The sequence below is a fragment of the Nannospalax galili genome, unplaced genomic scaffold (assembly GCF_000622305.1).
Source record: "Nannospalax galili isolate Female #2095 unplaced genomic scaffold, S.galili_v1.0 scaffold180, whole genome shotgun sequence".
NCBI lineage: Eukaryota > Metazoa > Chordata > Mammalia > Rodentia > Spalacidae > Nannospalax > Nannospalax galili.
This window is the reverse complement of record NW_008348199.1, coordinates 2,463,057-2,483,195: the sequence shown is the minus strand read 5'-3', so window position 1 is coordinate 2,483,195 and position 20,139 is coordinate 2,463,057. Positions and strand designations below refer to the sequence as shown.

General features: G+C 53.2%; 2 protein-coding genes across 5 annotated transcripts in view; one reads left to right on the top strand and one right to left on the bottom strand.

Annotated features, from left to right (window-relative positions):
- Mpped1 (metallophosphoesterase domain containing 1) overlaps positions 1 to 13,813 on the top strand; it is an 80,558-nt gene extending 66,745 nt beyond the window's left edge. The window contains exons 4-7 of one of the 4 annotated variants that reach the window (XR_003851382.1): positions 6,202 to 6,317; positions 9,369 to 9,482; positions 11,555 to 12,454; positions 12,558 to 12,651. Coding sequence is in view for 3 of the 4 variants with exons in the window: in XM_008844729.3 (XP_008842951.1) it covers positions 6,202 to 6,317; positions 9,369 to 9,482; positions 12,558 to 12,874 (547 nt within the window). In the remaining variant the exon portion in view is untranslated. Of the gene's footprint in view, positions 1 to 6,201; positions 6,318 to 9,368; positions 9,483 to 11,554 lie in introns of all 4 variants that reach the window. The other 3 variants (XM_008844729.3, XM_008844728.1, XM_029569179.1) reach the window with 3 other exon arrangements.
- Positions 13,814 to 18,441: 4,628 nt separating this feature from the next.
- Positions 18,442 to 20,139, bottom strand: part of Efcab6 (EF-hand calcium binding domain 6) — a 205,876-nt gene continuing 204,178 nt past the window's right edge. Inside the window, 1 exon segment of the mRNA XM_029569164.1 lies at positions 18,442 to 18,908. Within this exon segment, the coding sequence (XP_029425024.1) occupies positions 18,786 to 18,908 (123 nt within the window). The 3' untranslated portion in view covers positions 18,442 to 18,785.

Below are 20,139 nucleotides of genomic sequence, written 5' to 3'. Positions count from 1 at the left end.
TAGTTTAGGGGTGTTCTTTAGAGGGGCTTGTGTCTGCTCCAGTCTGTGGATGTGCCCAGAAAGAGCCATCTTCTGTGGGTGTCTTTGCTTGGGCTGGGGATCTCCTTCTGAGGCTCTGAGGGTCGCTCTCTGGCAGGTCTAAGGATCTGCCTTACGGTCAGGGTGTGGGCTTTAAGAGCCACTCTTTGTGAAATCCTCAGGGCTCCCTTGATGAAGGCCGTGTCACAGGCCCAGTTTCCTCCCTTGACTCAGCTTGGCGGCCCCTCATTAGCTCCCAGACGTTAAGCCCCAAAGGTTGTTCCAGAGGTTGGCAGGTCCCCACAGTTCTGGCAGTGCCTGCAGGACCCACACTTCTAGAGTGGTGTTTGTCATGGACTGTCTTCTGTTTCAGGTGGTTTTAGCCTGGGGTTGTGGCCTTCACAGTTTTGGCAAAGGCTACATAGGACTAACTGACCTCAGCACCAGGACCAGTGCTCAGCGACTTCCTCCAGAGTGGCTCTGTTTAATCTGCCTCTTGACAGGACAACACCAGACTGTGCCATCCTGAGTCACAGATGAACTGGGGAGGCGCAGAAGCCAAGGGACTGGCCTGTGGCTCAGCCCTGGGAAGAGGCAGGAGGTGTGTAGGTTGCTTTGCAGGAGTGGAAGCGTGGCCTCAGCGCATACTGTGGGCAGCTCTCCCTGGCATCAGCCTGTCCCTCTGGTGGCCCCTGTGTACATTCCTGCCTCTCCTGTGGCTGAGTTCCATCCTGCATCTGAGAGGTGAGACGGCTGTTGGGCACCAAGCTGTGGGGCTGGGCAGCGACACCTCAGCGGTGTCCTGTCTAGAGCCCAGACGTTGCCAGGAGCCCCCTGCCTATTCCAGGTGGCTGGTTAGCTGGGTTTCAGGACTGACCAGGCCCAGGTCCTCTGCTGGAAAACACGGACAACTGTGATGGCCACATGGGAGCCAACAGCACAGGACACAGCTGAGGACCCTGATGCCCCAGGGTGTCAGCCGTGAGCGGCCCCTGCTGAGCGGCTCCTCCTCATCCTGTTAATTAACGTCCCAGGCCTGGCACCCTTGTCTGTGATGAATTTTGAAGCAGGAAATGAAAATTCTTGGGCTCTGGGCCCTGCAGAGCTGACCATGCACATGTCTGTGCACATGTACACACTCAAGACAAATGCACGTATGTGTACATGCAACATACACAGACCTGCACACACTCAACAGCACATAGGTCTGTACACACACACGCACACACACACACACACACACACAGGCCTGCACACACACCCGGGTCTGTACACATCTGTCTGTGCACACATGCATACTTATTATCTAAACACATTGTCACATGCAAAACTGATAAGATTGATAGGTGCGGGAACACACATGCACCACACATGCATGCATGCACACATGCACGCACATACACACAGATACTCATTGTTTCTTTGCCCCTTTCCTATCCTCTTCTCCCTTGTCCTGAGCCATGCCTCTGTGTCCTGGCTGTTCTGTTTAGGAGGCTGCCGCACACACCGCACACACCGCTCATTCTCTTTCTCAAGATTAACGTCTGAGACGAATCATCTGCCGTCTCCATGCCAGTCCCAGTGAAACAAAAGATGAATGATTCTGCACAGTGGAAGGGTGGGAAAATTAATTAGGAACGACAAGGGACCCTTTCGTGGTTCCACTCATCTCGCCGCTGACTTGCTGGCAAGGTGTGCAAGTGACAAGGTTGCAGATACGGGACAGCCGGTGTGGGTCTGCCCACCCACTTCCCTCAGCCCCTGGCCTCAGCACACCAGCGCCCAGGGCTACAGGGGAACAACCAAACCAACTTTGTCTTCCATGGTGGGTGCGGTCTAGACTCAGTGCCGGCCGTGGTCCTCTCCCCAGTCTCTCTGAGCCTCGCTTTCCTCTGTGAAGGAAGGGGATACAGCCCAGCTGGGCTGCTAGGGGCTGCGGAGGGACTGGGGCCAGTGACAGGCGGTAGTCTCATCTGAGACACTGGCTCCTTGGAAGGGACCCAGGAAAGCCGGGCTTCTCAGGACCGGGGTGCCAGATGCGAACGGCCGACAGGTATGGGGCTGGTCTGGCAGGCAGGGTCTGGGCAAAGCTCTTCTGAAAGCTCACAGACCGCCGCACCAGCTCCATGCAGGGAGGTGGCACTGTGTCACTGCCCTCTTCGCCGCCGCAGCCTTTCCTGGCACTGTGGAGACGGCACGGCCTGAGGAGCAGGGCGTGAAAGCCAAGGACCAGAAGCAGGCCTTCCTGCAAAGGCTGCCACGGTGGCTGAGGATGGCTACCCGGAGTCCAACCCTTAGCACCCCAGAGCGCACCGTGGAGTCGGGGAAGGTCCTTGCCAGTAGGGTGAGCTTTTCGACCTTCAGGTTTTGGGGCGTGGGCAGTGAGCACTTGGGTCTGGGCTCTACTCTGAGGCCTTCCCTGTGAAATGAGCACACACTGTCACTTCGCAGAGCCTGGGAGGGTGAGAGAGCAGGGGGCTCAGGCATCCCGGCTAGAGTTTCGATGTCAGCTTGGAGCTTGATTGGCAGTGTGGGGGCTCCCACCAGCAGGTGCTGAGTGGACAGTTCATATGTAACTTCTTACCTGTGGCCAGGCGGAGAGCCTCATGGTTTACTCCTTGAGCAAACCGTCCCTAAAGCCCACCTGGATTGAAGCATAAAGAATTTGGATGTATCTGATCTGTGCATCACCTGGAGGAGCTGACAGCAGGCCATCAGGGTGGGAGGGGGCACCTGTGCCTACAGGAGGGTGATGATAAGGGGAATCTTCTGGAAGAGATGACCTCTGAGCTGGCCTTTAAACTCACTGAGAGGAATGAGACAGGAGAAAGGACTCCACATGTGGGAACGACTGGTGATGGGGAGTCACAGCTGCTCAAGGAACAGAAAGGGACAGTAAGACGGTTGGAGGAACCTCATGAGACTCTGGATGGGATTGTCTGAACCAGCTGGGGAGGTCCTTAGGACCCTGGGTGCCAAGCTATGAGGTCCAGGTTGTCCTGGCAGTGGCAGAGACTCATGGGAGGCCAGAGGAGTCACAGGGACCCTGTGAGGAATGCAGGCTCTTGTACCCTACCCAGTCAGACTGAGGATGACTCCCAAGAGCCTGCTGCTCAGTGGGGCAGGCAGGAAGCTGCTATCGATGTGCCTGACCACCCCAGCTTTGCATCAACTACAAGCTTGGATATAGGGTACAGGGTCCTGGCCCAAGACCCTCTGGCTTGCTGTGTGTCTTCAGATACACTATTTGCTTTCTCCATGCTAACATTTCCTTGTGTCTAAAATATGTCCCCAGGGTTAACTGAACATCTGTGACTGGCTGGTCCAGGGTGTGTCGAGGGGGGTGATTTTTCTCATTCTGGATTGGGAGAGGGAAACTGGCTCTGGACCAGCACTCTGGGTCTGAGCCCTGGCTGAGTCTCTTTCTTGAGTGTGGCTCTATACCTCAGTTTCTTCATCTGTTTAATGGCAAGGGTAGGTGTGAGGACTTGGGGCAGGGCGTTTGAGTCACCTCTCTGTGGACGTTCTACTTCAGTGTCCCTTGGGGTCTGTGCTCTACATCTGGCCTGGAAGCATCCTGGGATCAGGCCCACTCAGTGGTACCCTGAGCCTCTACTGCCCTAGACTCTGGGCCCAGGGGATGGTGGAGCCAGGGTTGGCTCAACTCCAGCTGAACCCCAGGTTAATTCACCCCGCGTACATGCCCTCCCTGGGGCTGGGTGCCTTTCCTGGGGAGGTGGAAACAGGCCTGCAGGCTGCATCTCCCACTTGCTGAGATGCCCGTCTCAGTCCACACCTGACTTCAGGGACCCTGACTTTACACTTCAGGGGGAACCCTGTAATGATTGGCCACAAGGAGGTCATCTCTTTTGGCTAAGTGGGTCTAATTAGGCTCAATCCAAAGGTTGCGTGAGCGCACAGAGAAGCTGTTAAGGGGTTAACCTCAGAGAGACTGTTGTATTCAGCGCTCTGGTAAAGTCTGAATTAATTTTTCCCATGGGTTTGCTCACATTCTAATCCTCAACTAAATGAGACATCTGTTTCAGAAAAGGAAAATTTGCTCTGGTTGTCATGGCAACTATCACTCTGTAAGAAAATTATTCCAATGGTTCCTTTAGAACAGAAACACAGAAATTCAGGACACAGAGCTGCCTTCAGCTCAGTTGGAATTCTGACGGGCCGCCCTTCTTGGCTCTGAGGTGCTCTGGTGAGGCAGACCACGGGCAGGTGGGTGGTGAGTGGAGGGGAGGCCAGGCCCAGGCACCAGGTGTGGCAGACGCTGGTCCCACAGCTCTTAGGCCCCCAGCAACATGACTTGAACATTCATGGGTGGTAGACCATAGCTGGGTGACAGTGAGGGACAGGGCAGTTGGGGTGACAGGCGCCCCACAGAGCCTGTGTCTCCTGTCTTCCCTGGGAAACATCAGGCAGCCAGACTGTGGATTTCTGTGATTAGTTTTCAGAGCTAGGCTTCACTGGATATGGAGGGGCAGTGTACCCCAAAACAGCACACTGGGAGGCCCCAGTGCAGACTATATAATGAAGTCAGCCCCTCCTTTGTCTCCTAGGCCTGCGGTGTCTGGTGGGTGATGCCGGAGCACTATTCAAGGCAGCTGGCTGTCCAGGTCCCAGCGGCCCCCAGATCTTAAGTAAACCCTAGGGGCACATTGGCGACTGCTGAGGCTTTGCCCACTCCCCAAAGGAACCCCTACTTGAGCTAGCTGAAAAATATCTTCCAGAAATTTCTCTGCAGGCACCAACCCCTCCCTGCTCCCCTACCCTAATGGTAGCTGGGGCACTGCTTCTCCCACTGCTGGGCAGCTGAGTATGTGGAAGCATTCCCTCTGAGGGTTCTGCCATGTCCTTGTGGGCCCCTTGTCCTCTGTGTTGCTCAGTGGGGTGCAGCTGTTCCCCCCAGGGATCAATTCTGAGAGAAGTGAAAGGGCCAGCCTAGGGTGGAGCCAACAGTGGCTGACTCCCACTTCAGTGACCTTCCCACCTGTTAGGAGGAGGTAGGCAGCCCCCAGCCCTCTAAGAGCTAAAGCTCCACTGACCCGGTCTCCTGGTCCTGGAGCAAAGTGGCAGCTCACCTGTGCATGGCCCACAGGTACGTGGGGAGAAGGGGAAGGAAGAGGAGGTGGGGACAGCCATGGGGAGGGACAGCTAGGTGCCCCACTGAGGCCCAGTGCCCCCTCCTGCTCTGCCTGGATTCTGTGTGACCCTGGGATGTGGAATGACTCCTCTGGGTGTCCCCATGGGGTGGCAATGTCCAACTTCAAGGACCAGAGGTCATGATGCGGGAGTTGGGGGGAGGAGAGAAGCTGGCAAGCAGAGGCAGCCCCGGGGTCTGGTGGTATCCATGGGGGTCTGTGTGTCTTCAGGAAAGTCACCCATGGGCCTTGTGTCCTGCTGATGAGCCTCGTCTTGCTGTGTAAATATTTGATTAGATTTTTGAGAAATGAAGCCCGTGTTTGGAAGACAGCACCAGACACATGCCGCTCCCTCTCCTGTCTGCCGGCAGGACTCCGAATGGCTCCCAGGCTGCTGTGGCCTTTCTGAGCCTCCCCCAGACTCACCTCTCCTACCCCCTCAGCTGTGTGGCTCTGAGCATCCTCGGACTGTGCTTCTGAAACTGCAGAGCCAGGCTCGTCAAGGTGTTGCTGGTACAGTCCCTTAGAGAAGGGGTATTGTTGCCCTTTTTATCCTGTGATCCAGGATGCATGACTGAGGGGTCCATTTAAGTTAAAAAATCAATTTCAGTGAAACGTCCCTCTTCTACTTCCATATTCTCTGAGGTTCCCTATCCTGTCTCCCTTTAACAATTCCCTTGCCAGCCATCAAAATGCAACTTGAAAAACCCTGCCGTCGACGAAGCCTTACGCCCAGGCGTTGTGATTGGCTCGTCCATGGGGACCGTGTGATGGTGGTGATGGTGGTGGTGGTGGTGGTAGTAATAATGGTGACTATATGGAGGGGAATTGGTGGTGGTGGTGGTGAAGTGAGAAAGCACTGAGTTCTCACTGTGAACTGGCTCTTGTTTAGCTCTTTATAGGACTTGCTGATTTAACCTCCTCACTGCCACACAGCAGCAGACAGGGCCATCCCCATTTCACAGAGGGGAAATCAAGGCACCGAGCTCCTGAGGCTCAAGGCTCTCCCTAATGTGCCCCTCTTCTCTCCTAGGCAGCCCTGGTTCTATGGCTGGGGATTTAACCTCCCTCGAGGCCAAGCCCTGCTGGAGAAATGGAACCTTATCCCTGAAGGCGTTGATGTCCTGATAACGCATGGACCACCACTGGGTGAGACCTGCTGTCCCTAGCCTGCCTATGCTGGCTGGGCTAAGGGCTTTGAGGATGGGTCGGGAGAAGGGGCATGTCTGGGACTGTGAACTGAGGTCACCTGGCATGTCCAGAGGAGCCCTGGATTGGCTTACTGAGTCTGACTTGCTGGGGGACTGGGGATCCTGTTGTCACCTACCCTGTGTGCCCAGAGCTGTGGACTCTGTCTCCCAGCATTGCTGTGCCCCCACCCTGGTCTGAATTGTGGTCACCTGTTACCTTGTAGGACCCCACTGCCCACTGGCTTACTGTCTGAGACCCCACAGCCTTCCCACCAGCTTGTCCCTTTCTTTGGCTTTCCCTCTAACCCATCTTCCAGCTCCTCCCTCTTGCCGCTGCTGCTGTTGGCCCTCCTCCATCCAGGCCAGTATCACCTCTGGACCACAGTGGTTTCCTCATTGTGCCCCAACCCTGAGACCTGTTCCTTACTGTCCAGTCTGTAGGAGGGAGTGCCTGCCTAATCTGTTACCTCTGTGACCCTGTGACTTCCTTGGTCTTTAGAATGAAGTTTAAAGTCCTGGCCCTGTCACTCAGAGCAGTCTTCCACTCCTACGATGGCTTCCACTGGCCCTTCTCATGCTAGTTCAGCTGTGCTGGGGGATGCTGGGCCTGGAATTATCATAACCACCATGCCATGCTTGCCCGGAGAGGCTGGCCAGCTGCAGGGTACAGAGTTCAGTCATGGCCAAGCCCAGAGGGAAGGATTCAGGGTTAAGGGAGGCTGGGGAGGTAGAGGAAGCCTTATGTAGTTAGGGGAGGCCTGGGAAGCTTCCAGAAGAAGTGGCATTATGATCAGATCTGGGTCCAGGGGAAGTAAGGTTGGGGAGGGCAGACAAGGCAGGGCCCCTTGAATATGATGGTCCTCTGTAGGGCGGGGCCCCACATGGTCTGGAACCCCTGCTCACATACCTCAGAAATATTCTGTGCCCCACCCAGTCCACATACTGAGCACCTGTTCTGACCACAGAGTTGCCCCAAGTGAGGCTCTTTATCCCACTGTTGATGGAGGAACCCTGAGGCTTAGACCTCTGCTGGGGCAGCACAAGATATGGACCAGGTTTCTTCCCACTGGACCAAGTCCTTCAGCAGTCAGCAGCATCTGAGCTGTGTTTGGCTCTAGGGATCGCTTTCTCTTCATCCTCCTGATGCCTAGGCTCCTCCCTTCCTTTCCAAACTTCCTCCCTTTTCTTTTCTCATCCTCTTCCCCTTCAGGTTTCTTCTAGTTTTCACTCCCCGTCCATGCCTCCTTCTGATCTGTCTATCTACTTACCTGTCCTCTGTCCATCCATCCCCTACCCTCTATCCATCCAGCATTCATCAATCCATCCTCCATCCATCATTTGTCTATTATACATCCTCCATCCTCCCTCCATCTAGCATCCATCCATCCTCCATCCATCCATCATCTATCCACCCATCCTTCATCTACCATCCATCCATCCTATTTATTCTTCTTCCATTGTCCATCCGTCATATTCTGTTCACTATCCATTCATCTATCCTTCATCTGTCCATTGATTAGCCATTGATTCATTCATACATACCTGTTTATCCATCTACCCACCTTCCATTTATCCATCCATCCATCCATCATCCATCCATCCATCCATCATCCATCCATCCATCCATCCACATCCTCTTCTTCATCTGTTTCCTAGGAGTCACATCGTCTGGCTTCGTGCTCTCTACATGCCCCACCCAGTCACAGTGGACACACCACGAACCTGTTTTGAGAGTGCCTATGTGTGCCAGGTGTGCCGGTGGATGTGGATGTGCTTCCTCTTCAAACGGCGTAGGCACCAGGGCAGCTGGGGTGTAGGGACCTGCGAACCTGGCCCCTCTCAGCACACACTGCTGTGTAAGGATAGGTCTTTGTGATTCTAGTTTCCATAGCAGTACTTCTAATAGTTGGATGAAACGGAAACAGAAACAAGGTCCCAGGAGCAGCAGAGCCTGAGACCTAACCTCACCATGTACCCAAAGCCACCTCCTCCCCCTCTTCCCATCTCCCTTCTCTCCTTCTCCCCTCTCTTGCTGTGTCTCTGCTCCTCCTATAGTGAAGCCTGCCTGGTGCTTTGAGTCAAGGCTCCCTTGACCCCTGGTTGGCAGCTGCAGAGCCTGTGTCACCCACCCAAACATAGAGGGGCTGACAGGAACCTGATTGCTCAGGCGAGTCATCCAGTGCTCTTCATTGTGTGACCATGTGAGGATAATAAGCTGTCGCCACATGGGATGGCTCCAGGAGGCTGGTGACCAGCAGACACGGCGGGCACCGTGTGAACATCAGCAGCCAGAGAGCTCACTGCCATGCTTCTGTGGGTCTCTCTTTCTCTCCCTCCCTCCCTTCCCCCACTCCGTGTCTCTCTCTCCTCTCTCAACAGGGTCTTATGTATCCCTGGCTGGCCTCAAACTTGCTGTGTAACCAAGGATGACCTTTACCTCCTGATCCTCCGGCCTTCACCTTCCAAAGGCTGGGATTACAGGTGTAAGCCATCCTGTCTGGTTTATACCGTGCTAGGGATCAAACCCAGGGCTTCATGCATGATAGGCAAACCACCAAACGAGCCTCACCCCAGCTTCTCTGGCATTCTGTGGAGAAAACTTCTAAAATGAAAATCTCACTCCCAGGCTCCACTCTGCCACTGGAGTGCTGGGGGCTCCGTTGCTTTTCTATGCAATAGTTGGATGTCACCCTGGGTTGGATGTCACCCTGGGGACCACTGGAGCAGGCATGAGTCAAGGGCTCTAGTGGCTTAAGGTGCCTGACACACTCTTGGCTCTTGTGAAGAGCCTCTTAGCACAGCCCTGCCAAGGAAGGGAGGCTGGGTTTCCTCCCTGAGGCAGAGGTGAGGCAGGGCTCTGGAATTTGTTGTACCAGGAGACAGAGCTAATGCTGAAGGAGATAGACAGGCCTGAAACATAGAATTCCAGGTCCCACCCAGTCTGCATGGTCTGTTTCCTAGGATACAAGGAGCCCCCACCCCTCACAGCCCCCACTGTCTTCCTTTACAGGCTTCCTGGATTGGGTCCCTAAGAAGATGCAGCGTGTGGGCTGTGTGGAGCTGCTTAACACAGTCCAGAGGCGAGTTCAGCCGCGGCTGCATGTCTTTGGCCACATCCACGAAGGTCAGTGGGTGGGAGGGGAGGGATCCTCACGTGCTAGGGCTTCAGAGGGGCTCCTTGCCTTCCTTCCTCCCTGATCGCCAGCTCTCTCCCTGACTTCTTCAGCCAGATAGGGAAGAGCCCACTTCTGTCGTGTTGCAGAAGGCTCACGCGCTTGCTGCCACCCAGTTAGTGAGGACGGAAACGCTGAAGGGCAGGTGAACTCAGGCTCTGCCAGTTGAGGAGTTCTGTCCTCAGAACCCCCTGATTGTCTTGCCTCTAGTCTGGGGAGTTGTTGGAGGAGGGACATTTCAATTGTGACCTGGAGTGGGCGCACTGTGAATAAATGTGACTCAATCTCCCTGCCTGAGAAGCCCCAGTGGTGTAGACACCCCACTTCTATCATGTGTCCCCATCACAATGTGGAGATGTGTGGTGTCCTGCTTCTGTCCTAGGGGTTGGAGCCAGGCTGCTGGAGTGGCCAGGATGTTCACACTGTGGGCAGGATGACTCACAATCCTGACCATCCACATTGCCACACACACCTGTCTGTGTACCCACCAGTGTTCATGCAGGGCCATCGTATATAAAGTTGCCTGTGACCCAGACCACACCCCTACATAATTGTATAGGCAAACAGAGCTCCAAAGCAGAGAGGGAGTGTCCCTTCGGCTGTGGAGACAGTCTGAGCCGGGGGACAGGATTCTAACAAGCAGAGGTGAGCGAGAATGATGGGGAAGACAGGAATGGGACAGCGATAAAGGTGCTGATTCTGATGACAATGGAGATAGTGACGACAGCGGTGATGAAGATGCTGCTGATGCTGATGATAGTGATGATGGTGGTTGTATAATGGTGACATGGGACATGACAGGAGGATGCCGGTAACGAGGGTGTGGTGATGGTGTGCTAAGGATGTGCCGATGGTCATGGTGGTGGTGGTAGTACTGATAGTGAGGGTGATGACGACTGTGTTGATGGTGATGCTGATGATGGTGTTGATGATCATGGCGGTGGTGGTAATGTTGATAGTGATGGTGATGATGATGACGTGGATAAGGATGAGGATTGGTGAGGGGGATGGTCATGATGCTGATGGTGTCATGATGAAGATGGCAATGAGGAGGAGGATGTTGACAATGTCATGGTGATGAGAATGATGGCAGCGATGGAGATGGTGACAAGGAGGGCAAGGATGCTGATGATGTCATGGGGTTGGGTGATGTTATGTCATGGTGATAATGGCATTAGTGGGATGGTGACGGTGGCAGTGATGATGATATGGTGATGCTGGTGATGGCCGTGAAGATCATGCATGAGACTGTCATGCTGAAAGTGATGGTGGCAGTGATGGGGACAGTGTTGCTGATGATAATGATGTGATGATGCTGGTGATGATGATGATGGTGATCATGGGATGATGATGTCATGGTGATGGCAGCGATGCTGATGATGGTCAAGGGGACGGTACTAAGAAGGTGGTAATGGTGGTGGAGGTCACAGGGATCACTATGACAGTGGGGGTTATGGGAATTATGACATCATGGTGATAATGGCAGTGATGCTGCTCTGGTGATGTTGATAATGATCATGGAGACCATGCTGCTGCTGTCATGGAGATGATGCTGATAATGATGATGTCATGTTGATGACGGCAGGGATGCTGGTCATGGTCATGTGGACCGTGCTGATGATGTCACAGTGATGATGTTGATACTAATGGTTTCATGGTGATGATGGCAGGGATGCTGGTCATGGTCATGGTGATGCTGTTGATACTAATGATGTCATGGTGATGATGTTGATGCTTAAGAAAAAGCTAACATGGATGAGGACGATATTGATGATGATGACTTCCTATGTATTTTCTGTGTACCAGACACTGGCCTGAAGACACTGTGCAAAGACCACCTTATGTGGTCCTCCAAACAGGTGCAGAAACACCTGTCATTACCACTTCCATTTGACAAATGAAAAGACTGGGTTTGGAAGCTGCAGTAGTTTGCCTCAGACACATCCTGCTCATTGTGGCTGAGCACCGGTAGCTGCCAGACAGCTTCAGGTCCTGGTCTGATGGGGACATGTTTACTTCCCAGGGTATGGCGTCATGGCGGACGGGACCACCACCTACGTGAATGCGTCTGTGTGCACTGTGAACTACCAGCCTGTGAACCCACCCATAGTCATTGACCTCCCCACACCCCGGAACTCCTGACTGCTCCCAACCCCAGCTCTGCCTGCCTGTGTGAGCTCTGTATGTCTGGCCAAGAGCCCGGATCCCCCACCCCACTTTCTTCCATGTGGAACAGCCCAGGCAGTCTGTCTGGCCACAGGACCAGCCAGCGGCGCATGGAGTCCTTGGGATAAAGAAAATCCCCTTTGACTGTCAGCCCTGTGCTGCCTGCAGCAGGGGCCTTAGGCCCTTAGTAGGGCCACACTCACCTCTTCCTACATGTACATCCGTCCTTCGTTCAAGGGCCTGACAGGCTCACAGCCCCATCTTGTTTGGGAAATGACAGGAGTGTCACACTGCTCAGTTGGACACCCTTCTGCTTTGAGAAGCCACTGCTCTTGTATACATTTTGGGATATGTTACAAAAACGTCCCTCCGTCTGAGAGTGAGTACAGCTGTGCCCAGAGTTGGAGCGCATGGCCTGGGCGCAAACAGCTTTTCTTCTCCAGTGGGAGGAGGAAGAGACAGACCTGCTCGTGGAGGAAGCCCTGAGGGAGTGTTCAGGGACATCTCAGGAATTCCAACTGTCTCTGGCCAGGCCCACAGCAGTGGGCTTGGCACAGTTCCCCTTTCTTCCTTAATCCCTGACATGAACACTGACTGGTCGTCCCAGGCTTCTGCTCGGAGCCTGGATTTGGGGGGCTGGTTCTTTAAGATGTCCTATCTGAGTGGCTGGCACTCGTTGGCGAGGTCCTCTGCACAGTGAGGCAGTCTTGGGTCCCCTGTGGACCCCATTGCTCTACAGATCACAACGGTTAAGAAGGTGTGTAGGTTGAGGTCCAGTGCCCATCACGTGTGCCCTGTGTGTGTGGCATGTGCACACCCCCATTTCTGACCCTAACACGATTCTTATTAATGCTCCACAGTGGGTTCTGACCTTCGATGCAGTTTCCCATTCGGAGTCATTGTGTTTGCTGAGCAGGAGCCCAGGACCCCTGAAGGGCTCAGTCTTCACCACACCACCGGCTACTGGGAGGTGGCACAGCGACAGTGGGCTGAGCTCCAGCTGCTCCACCTTGGGCTGCCGCCTTTCTTCCTAGGGATAGGCCTAGGGGAGCCTGTTCCCCAGAGGGCAGAGCCAGCAGGGCCTGGGCCATGGGGAGGGAGGGTCCGAGGCTTTCCTTGTTTAAAATACTATTTGTTCGTTGTGGACTATTTTCACACTCATTTTGATTCTCGGTAATTCATCATTAAAATAGTGTCCTTTGTCCTGATTCACGGTGTTCTACAACCCTTGTCATGTCATGAGCCTAACTGGGCCTCACTTCCTCAGTCTGGCCCCAGCCTTGGGAACCAGATCTCCTGACACCTTTATGCAGATATAAGGTTGCTTCATCCACAGACAGTCCCGCAAGGTCCTGTTGCCTCATTATAGAGATGAGGACACTGAGGCCAGAGAGGTGAGGCCACTTGCCTGAGGATGCACAGCACAAACAGCCCTTGATTATTGCCCTCACAGTCCTCACAGACCTTGATTATCGCCCTCACAAGTTCTCTCCCTAAAGAGAAGGCTCCTGCTTAATTTTGAAGAGTCCCATTCAAAACTGGCTTCGGTTCATTCTCGATCAAGAGTCCTTTGGATCCTGAGGAATCTTGAGCTCTGAGTGCAGCATCCCAGCAAGCTCAGTTCCTGATTCCTTCCCAGAACTGAATGAGCTGGGTTCATCTGGCTAACTGCAGGTCAGGCTATGTTCCTAGGAGCCCTGCAGTGCCCCATATTGACCAGGACAGGTCACCGGGCTACAGGAATCCTGCTTGGGCCAAATGATTCCTGGTGGCTGGGGACATGTCCAACGTCTCCCTCTGGTGCCTCAGATGCGAGACGTGTTTGGGGCAGAGAAAACATACCTCCCACGTACTGTCTTGGCCCCTCAGTTTCTATATGGACCAAGAACTATAAACTTAAAAATAATGTTTTTCCTAAGGTATCTTCAGAATATGGTGTATTTTTATGTGGGAAAGAAAAACTATGAAGACAGCTGTTGCTTTAAGAGAAAATTCATTAAAAGTCCTGGAGGTTTGAAAGATGACGGTGTGCTCCTCAATCATTTCAGCATAACTTGATTGTGGCTGTAATTTTTTTTTTTTGTCAAGCATGTTAGACAATAAAGTCTTTGTAAAAAGAAAAAGCCGGTCCACCAAGCTGCTTTCTGTGGTGTCCCTGGGTGTCACATGGGGCAGAGGCAGGAGGAACCCCATGTCCTGGGCAGAATTTGGAGTCTAAAGACCTTGTGTGCATTGGCAACTACACCTCCCTTCCTTGCCTCAGCCTCCTTTGGGTGCAGGGGCCACAGAGGTGGTGATATGGGTAGGACTGTGTTTGACTCCCAAAGCAGGACACCTTGATGTGGCCTGGGTGCTGGCTTGTCTTGTCAGGAGCCCTTGGCAGAGAAAAGGTCCAGGTGGTGCCTAAGAAAGGCACCCCAGCTCAAAGTCCCTTCAAGCTCCACAAATTCTGTCATTTGTACCCATCCGTCTGTCCAGCTGTTCCTCTTTCTACTTAGCCAGTCACTCACCCCTTGGCCTATACTTTCATACATCATCTGTTCACTCATGCAACAAGCTATTCATCCCCCTATCTACAAAATTATCCATCCATCCCATCCATCTACCCACCAAACCATCCACTCACCTCCCTCCAGAGATCCCTCCATCTTCCATCCATCCATCCATCCATCCATCCATCCATGTACCCACCCCCCACACCCATAAACCATCCACCCATCTATTTACTCACCAAACCATCCATCTATCCACCTCTCTCAGGATATCCCTTTATCTATCCATCGAAACTTTCATTCATCGCCATTCATCTGCTCACCAAAGAATCCACCTACCCACCCACCCATCAAGTTATGCATCCATCCATCCATCCATCCATCCTCCCTCCATCCATCCTTCCATCAATTCATCCTTCTATACATTTATCTTCCATCCTTTCATCCATCCATCTTCTACCCTTCCATCCATCGATCCTTCAGCCTTCCATCCATACATCCAACTTCCATCCATACATCCATCTTCCATCCTTCCATCCATCCTTCCATCCATCCATCTTCCATCCATCCTACACACATGCCCATCATCCTATCCATCTATCCATGCACAGACCAAGCATTTGCTGAGTGCTTCCTGAGAGCCTGGCTTGGAACAGGGAGATGCTGATGGTGATGGTTAACAGATTTAGGAGCAAAGATTGGTGAAGGTGGGTGTGTGGACAAGGGCCACAGAGAACCAAGGAAGGCAGTGGATGTTGGCTGCCAGTCACAGAGGAGAGCATGAGAGCAAGAAGAACAGGCTTTAAGGAAGGACACAGTTATTTGGGTCTCCTGAGCTGGAAGTTCCCTGGAAGTGTGAGAGGAGTGTCCAGTGGTCCAGGTGCCTCTATGACGACAACTGGAGTGATAGTGAGGGCACATGTCAGTGGGAGGAGAGGCCTAGAGGTGCGGTCTGGGGCAGACATGTCATACCAAGCAGAAAATCAGCCTTTTTAAGAACTCATTCCAGGGAGGCAGGGAGGGTTGGCCTGAGCCAAGTTCTAGAGCCCCCAGCACATACTCCACTGCCCCATCAGCTGTCACTGTCAAAATATAAATTCGAGGATAAGATTCGAGAACATACAAAGCACACGCTGCCCTGGTCCTCCCGAGTCCCTCTGAAGGGCCCTGCCCTTCAGTCCCTGTAGGGAGGGGCCTCAAGCTGCTAAGCTTTCTCCTGCTCCCTGGAGCTCCCGGAGGGCTCTGGCTGTGCACAGGCCTCCAGTCCACTGTGCTGCCTACATTAATGTTCAAAGACATGCACACATCTTAAGTACTAGTGATAAAAACTGGCGGCATTTCCTTGGTCTGCCTGTCTTCACCTACTGGGACACACACTGTGGCTTAGAAAATTTTATTAGTGCACATTGATTATGAAAAGTGATGGGTCTCCTCACATTTCATCGTGCTTTCTGACAGTAGGCACACCCTGTTACTGTCTCGTGTGCCCCTTCTCCCGTCCACTGCTCCCTCCAAGTCTGGTTTATCTGCTTAACATGATGGTCCCCAGCTCCATCCACTTCCCTATAGATGATGGAACTCCATTTTTCTCTGTATCTGCACCACATTTTGTCTATTCATCTGTGGGGGGACAGCAGGTCAGATCCACTGCCTGACTGTGCAACAGTTAACAGGACACACAGGTCTCTGTGGTGTGTGACGGGGAATCCTTTGCTGTATACCCAGCAGTGGTAGAGCTGGCTCAGATGGTGTTTCTATTTTTAGTTTAGGTTTTTAAAAAATTTTATTTTTATTTTATGTGTATGTGTGTATTGCCTGCATGTAGGTAAGTGCACCAGTGTCGTGCAATGACACAGAGGTCAGAAGGTGGCTTCAGATTCCCCTGGAACTGGAGTTAAGGATGGTCGTAGCTGCCATGTGGGTGCTGGGAATTGAACCTGGGTCTTCTGCAAGAGCGGTCAGTGCTGTTAACTGCTGAGCCATCTCTCCGGCCCCAAGTTTTAGTTTTCTGAGGAAGTGCCGCACTGACCTTAGGGTACGTCAGTTTGCACTGCCACCAGCAGTGGACAAGGGCTCCTCCCCACATCCTCACCAGCATTTGTTGTTCATTTTTTTTATGGTTCCATTTTGATCTCTGTGGACGTATTTTACTTTTTATAGACTTTTAAAAACTACTCTCGTGTGTGTGTGTGCATGTGAGAAAGTCAGGACAGGGGTCATTTTTTTCTGCCACGTAGGTCTTGGGGATCAAACTCGGGTCATCAGGCTTGGCCACAAGCACCTATACCTGCTGAGCTGCCTCACCAGCCCATGGATAGTTTTTTGGTGGTTGCTTGACAGCTTACAGGTACGTTTGAAAACACACATCTTTATATGCCATGCCACAAGTGTGTCAGAACATGATGCATGGCTTCAAATTCTGGAAACAGCCCTTTTAAGAGTATTTAGGACAAACCATCTTCTTTTAACTTTTATCTTATTTCTGACACCCATTTCTTTGCTAGATCTGGATTTCTGACTCACTTGTTTTCAGGATATTAGAACCTCCTTTAACACTTAGAAAAACAAAGTCTATTTTTTTCTGTTGAGACAGGTCTCTCTCTGTAGCCTAGGCTGGCTTTGAGTTCATGATCCCCTATCTCCACCTCCTGAGCGCTGGGATTACAGGTGTGCATGGCCATGCCCGCCCCAGCCTCCTTTAGCATGCCTTTTGTTTTCTGGGATACAGTACATGTATGTGTATGTGTATGCAAAAAGGCCAGAGGTCAAGGTTGTATCTCCCTCTGCTGCCCAACATCTTCTTGAGTCAGTCTTCCACTGAGATTGCAGCTCAGGGCTCCAGGTTCCCGTCCATCACTGAAGGGAAGTGCTAAGAGGAGCTTGAGCTTCTCACAGCACTTCCACAGTTAACAGCACAGAGGAACCAATGTGCCCCCCTCCCCAGCTTAGGACCCTGCCTGGAGAATGGTGATGCCTGCAGTGGGCTGGGTCTTCCTACATCTATTAAGACAACCCTCCCATCCCCAGACATGCCTGCAGGTCAGCCTGATGCACACAATCCCTCATGAGACTCTGGGTGAACTGAGTTGTGTCAAGTTGACACAAAGCTAACTGGGGAGAGAAGGAAAGGAGGAGGAAGGGACTGGAGTCTCATTACCCTGTCCATGGACACACCACCAATGATACAGACACCATGAAGCCCTACCTCTTAAAAGGTTCACCACCTCCTAGGAGCACCACAGGTGACAGACAACAGGCTTTTGGGGAGCCTGGAATCCAGGTGTCAAGACGCAGCCTTTGGCCTTGTCCCCACTGGCCTGGGAACCACTCATTGCCCAGGCTGAATCCATAGTCCTGTCCATTAACTCCATCCTTTTGCTGGCACCTATCTGGTGGGATGTGAATGGCAACCAAGGTGACAGCATTCAGGAAGGTCTGTGCCTGAGTCTGGCACATGTTGAAATTGACCCTGTCAGGCTGGAGAGATGGCTCAGTGGTTAAGAGCACTGACTGCTCTTGCAGAGGACCCGGGTTAGAATTACAGCACCCACATGGAGGTTAATAACGTCCATAACTCCAGTTCCAGGGGGTCTGATGCCCTCTTCTGACCTCCATGGGCTTTACATGATATGGGGGCATCACATACATGCAGGCAATGTACTCATACACATAAAAATGTTTAAATTGGCCCTGCCTCATCCCAAATGCCACACTGGCATCCCCCATCCTTGCCTGGGCCCCAGCAGGCTGGCCCACAAGGCTCTTCCTTCTCCCATGAACATCTGCTGCCCACAGTGGTGATGGTGTGGTCCCCGTCCATGCCCGAGGGCAGTGAGCAAGCAGAGGTTACATAGTAGTGTGGCCTGGGTCCTATCACCCAGGCAGAGGCTGGCCAGCCAGGCCAACAGAGGAAGTGCTCAGGTAGACAGCCAGCGCTACCCCTCAGTGGAGGCTTCACTGCAAGCAGGACAGCAGCTTTCCTCCACCCCTCAGCCACCCTGAGCTTGTCTCTTGTGGCTTTAGAAGGGCCCATCCAAGGCCGTGGTGATGTCCCAGCTGCCCATGGGCTGGGCCTCAGGAAAGCTGACCGTCACTGACTGGCCTTGACATGGACCTGTTCTGTGGGGAAGAGGATGATTCTCTGGGCAGGGGCAGGGACAGGGACATGGCCAAGGGTTTGGCCATCCTTTGGTCCAGGGCAGGGAGCAGGTGTGCAGAGGAGGTCTGGCCCTTGAGTACTGGGGGTATTGAGGGGTATCCTGAGGGCAGTCATGAAAAACCCCCAGGAATCCCAACATTTGTGAACATTTTATTACTAGCAGTTCCTTTAAAGTCCTGAGTCATTCATGCAAAGTCTTATTTGTTCAAACCAATGAGAGTGAGGATGCCAAGACCAGCGGCTGCCCTGTGACCACCCAGAGAGGCCGGGATGTGGGATGCAGGCCAGAGCCTGCCCATCCCAGAGCCAGAGTCTGGGTGGGGGTTTGTTCTGGAGACACTTTAGGGATTTCACTAAAGCCCTCAGTTGTCTGGTTTTACTAGTCTTGGGGACAGACTCAGAGGCCCACCTGTCCCAACATAGCTCCACAGGAGTGCCTACTGCAGGAAGGCCCGTAGAAAGTCGTTGTAGGAGATCTTGGAAGACAGAGACTTGTCATAGTACTCCAGCACATGGAAAAACTCCTCCTCTGACAGGTTGATGCTATACTGCCGTAGCACCTAGGAATCAGGAAGCCCATTAACGGGTGCAGGGGGCCACAGAGGAGCCTGGCAGAGGCTTCTAGTCACCCACCCACCATTGCGGCTTCTGTCCTCCTCAGCGGCAGGTCCTGAGTTCTTTCTAGAACACCATCTTTAAAGGAACAGGGCATGCCTTCTTCTCCCTCTGAAGTCTGGAATAGGGTTATGATGCTGGGACTCCAGCAGCCACCTTGGACCATGAGGTGGTCTTGGGGAAGGAAATCAGGTGTTGAGGACAGTAGAGCCAAAAATGTCTCCCTGACTGCGTGACCACTGTGCCAGCTGGGGACATCCCACCTCTAGACTACATGGAAGAAACACACTCCCCCTTGAGCTGATGTGACCTTGTTCCCTGTCCCAGCAGAAACAAACCCTACTTGATACCCTAGTAGTAAATGGAGACCAGGCTGTGTTAGAGTTCATTTCTAAGGGGAGACTAGAATGTGGGCTAGGAGACCCCAGGGCCCGTGGGACTAAGAGGACATCAGTCTGGCTGTTGGGCCCAGTACAGAAGAGCAAAGTGGATCCAGTCACACCCATGTGGTCCTTACCTCTGGCTCTGCTCTAGACAGCAACCCCCTCTTACCGTCCCCCCTGCCTGCCTGCCACACTCTGAGTCCCTGGGAAGGAGAGGGAAGAGGGCTGGACCTTCTTTCTCATCCTTGCTGGACTAAGGGAGACTCCCTGGCTGGGACAGTGCCTGGCCCCAGGGGACAGGGGAAGCCAGTACAGGGTACCGGTTAGGCTGTGGGTGGAGTGCCAAGAGGTGGCAGACCCAGAGGTGTCTGGCATTTAGGGTTAGCCAATGCTAAATGGCATTGGCCTACTGTGCACTGTGGTGTAGAGTGGGGCTCCCTATGTGGGCAGTCTGCATCACATACCCTGTTAGGCTGTTGGGAGGTCCTGATGGGACATAGGCCTGAGCATGGGCCTGGGAGCAATGACAGTGTGGTCTTGAAGGAAGCCAAGGTTCTGGGAGGGGGGCAGGCTGTGGATGTTCTGCAAATGGTTAGGGAGGAGAAGCTGGGGTGTGCAGATGAGGGGTGGGCTGGCCAGGGCCTGGGGTGTGAAGGTGATGGGTGGGCTGGCCGGGGCCTGGGGTATACAGGCCAGGGTCTGGGGTGTGCAGGTGAGGGGTGGGCTGACTGGGGCCTGGGGTGTGCAGGTGAGGGGTGGGCTGACTGGGGCCTGGGGCGTGCAGGGGAGGGGG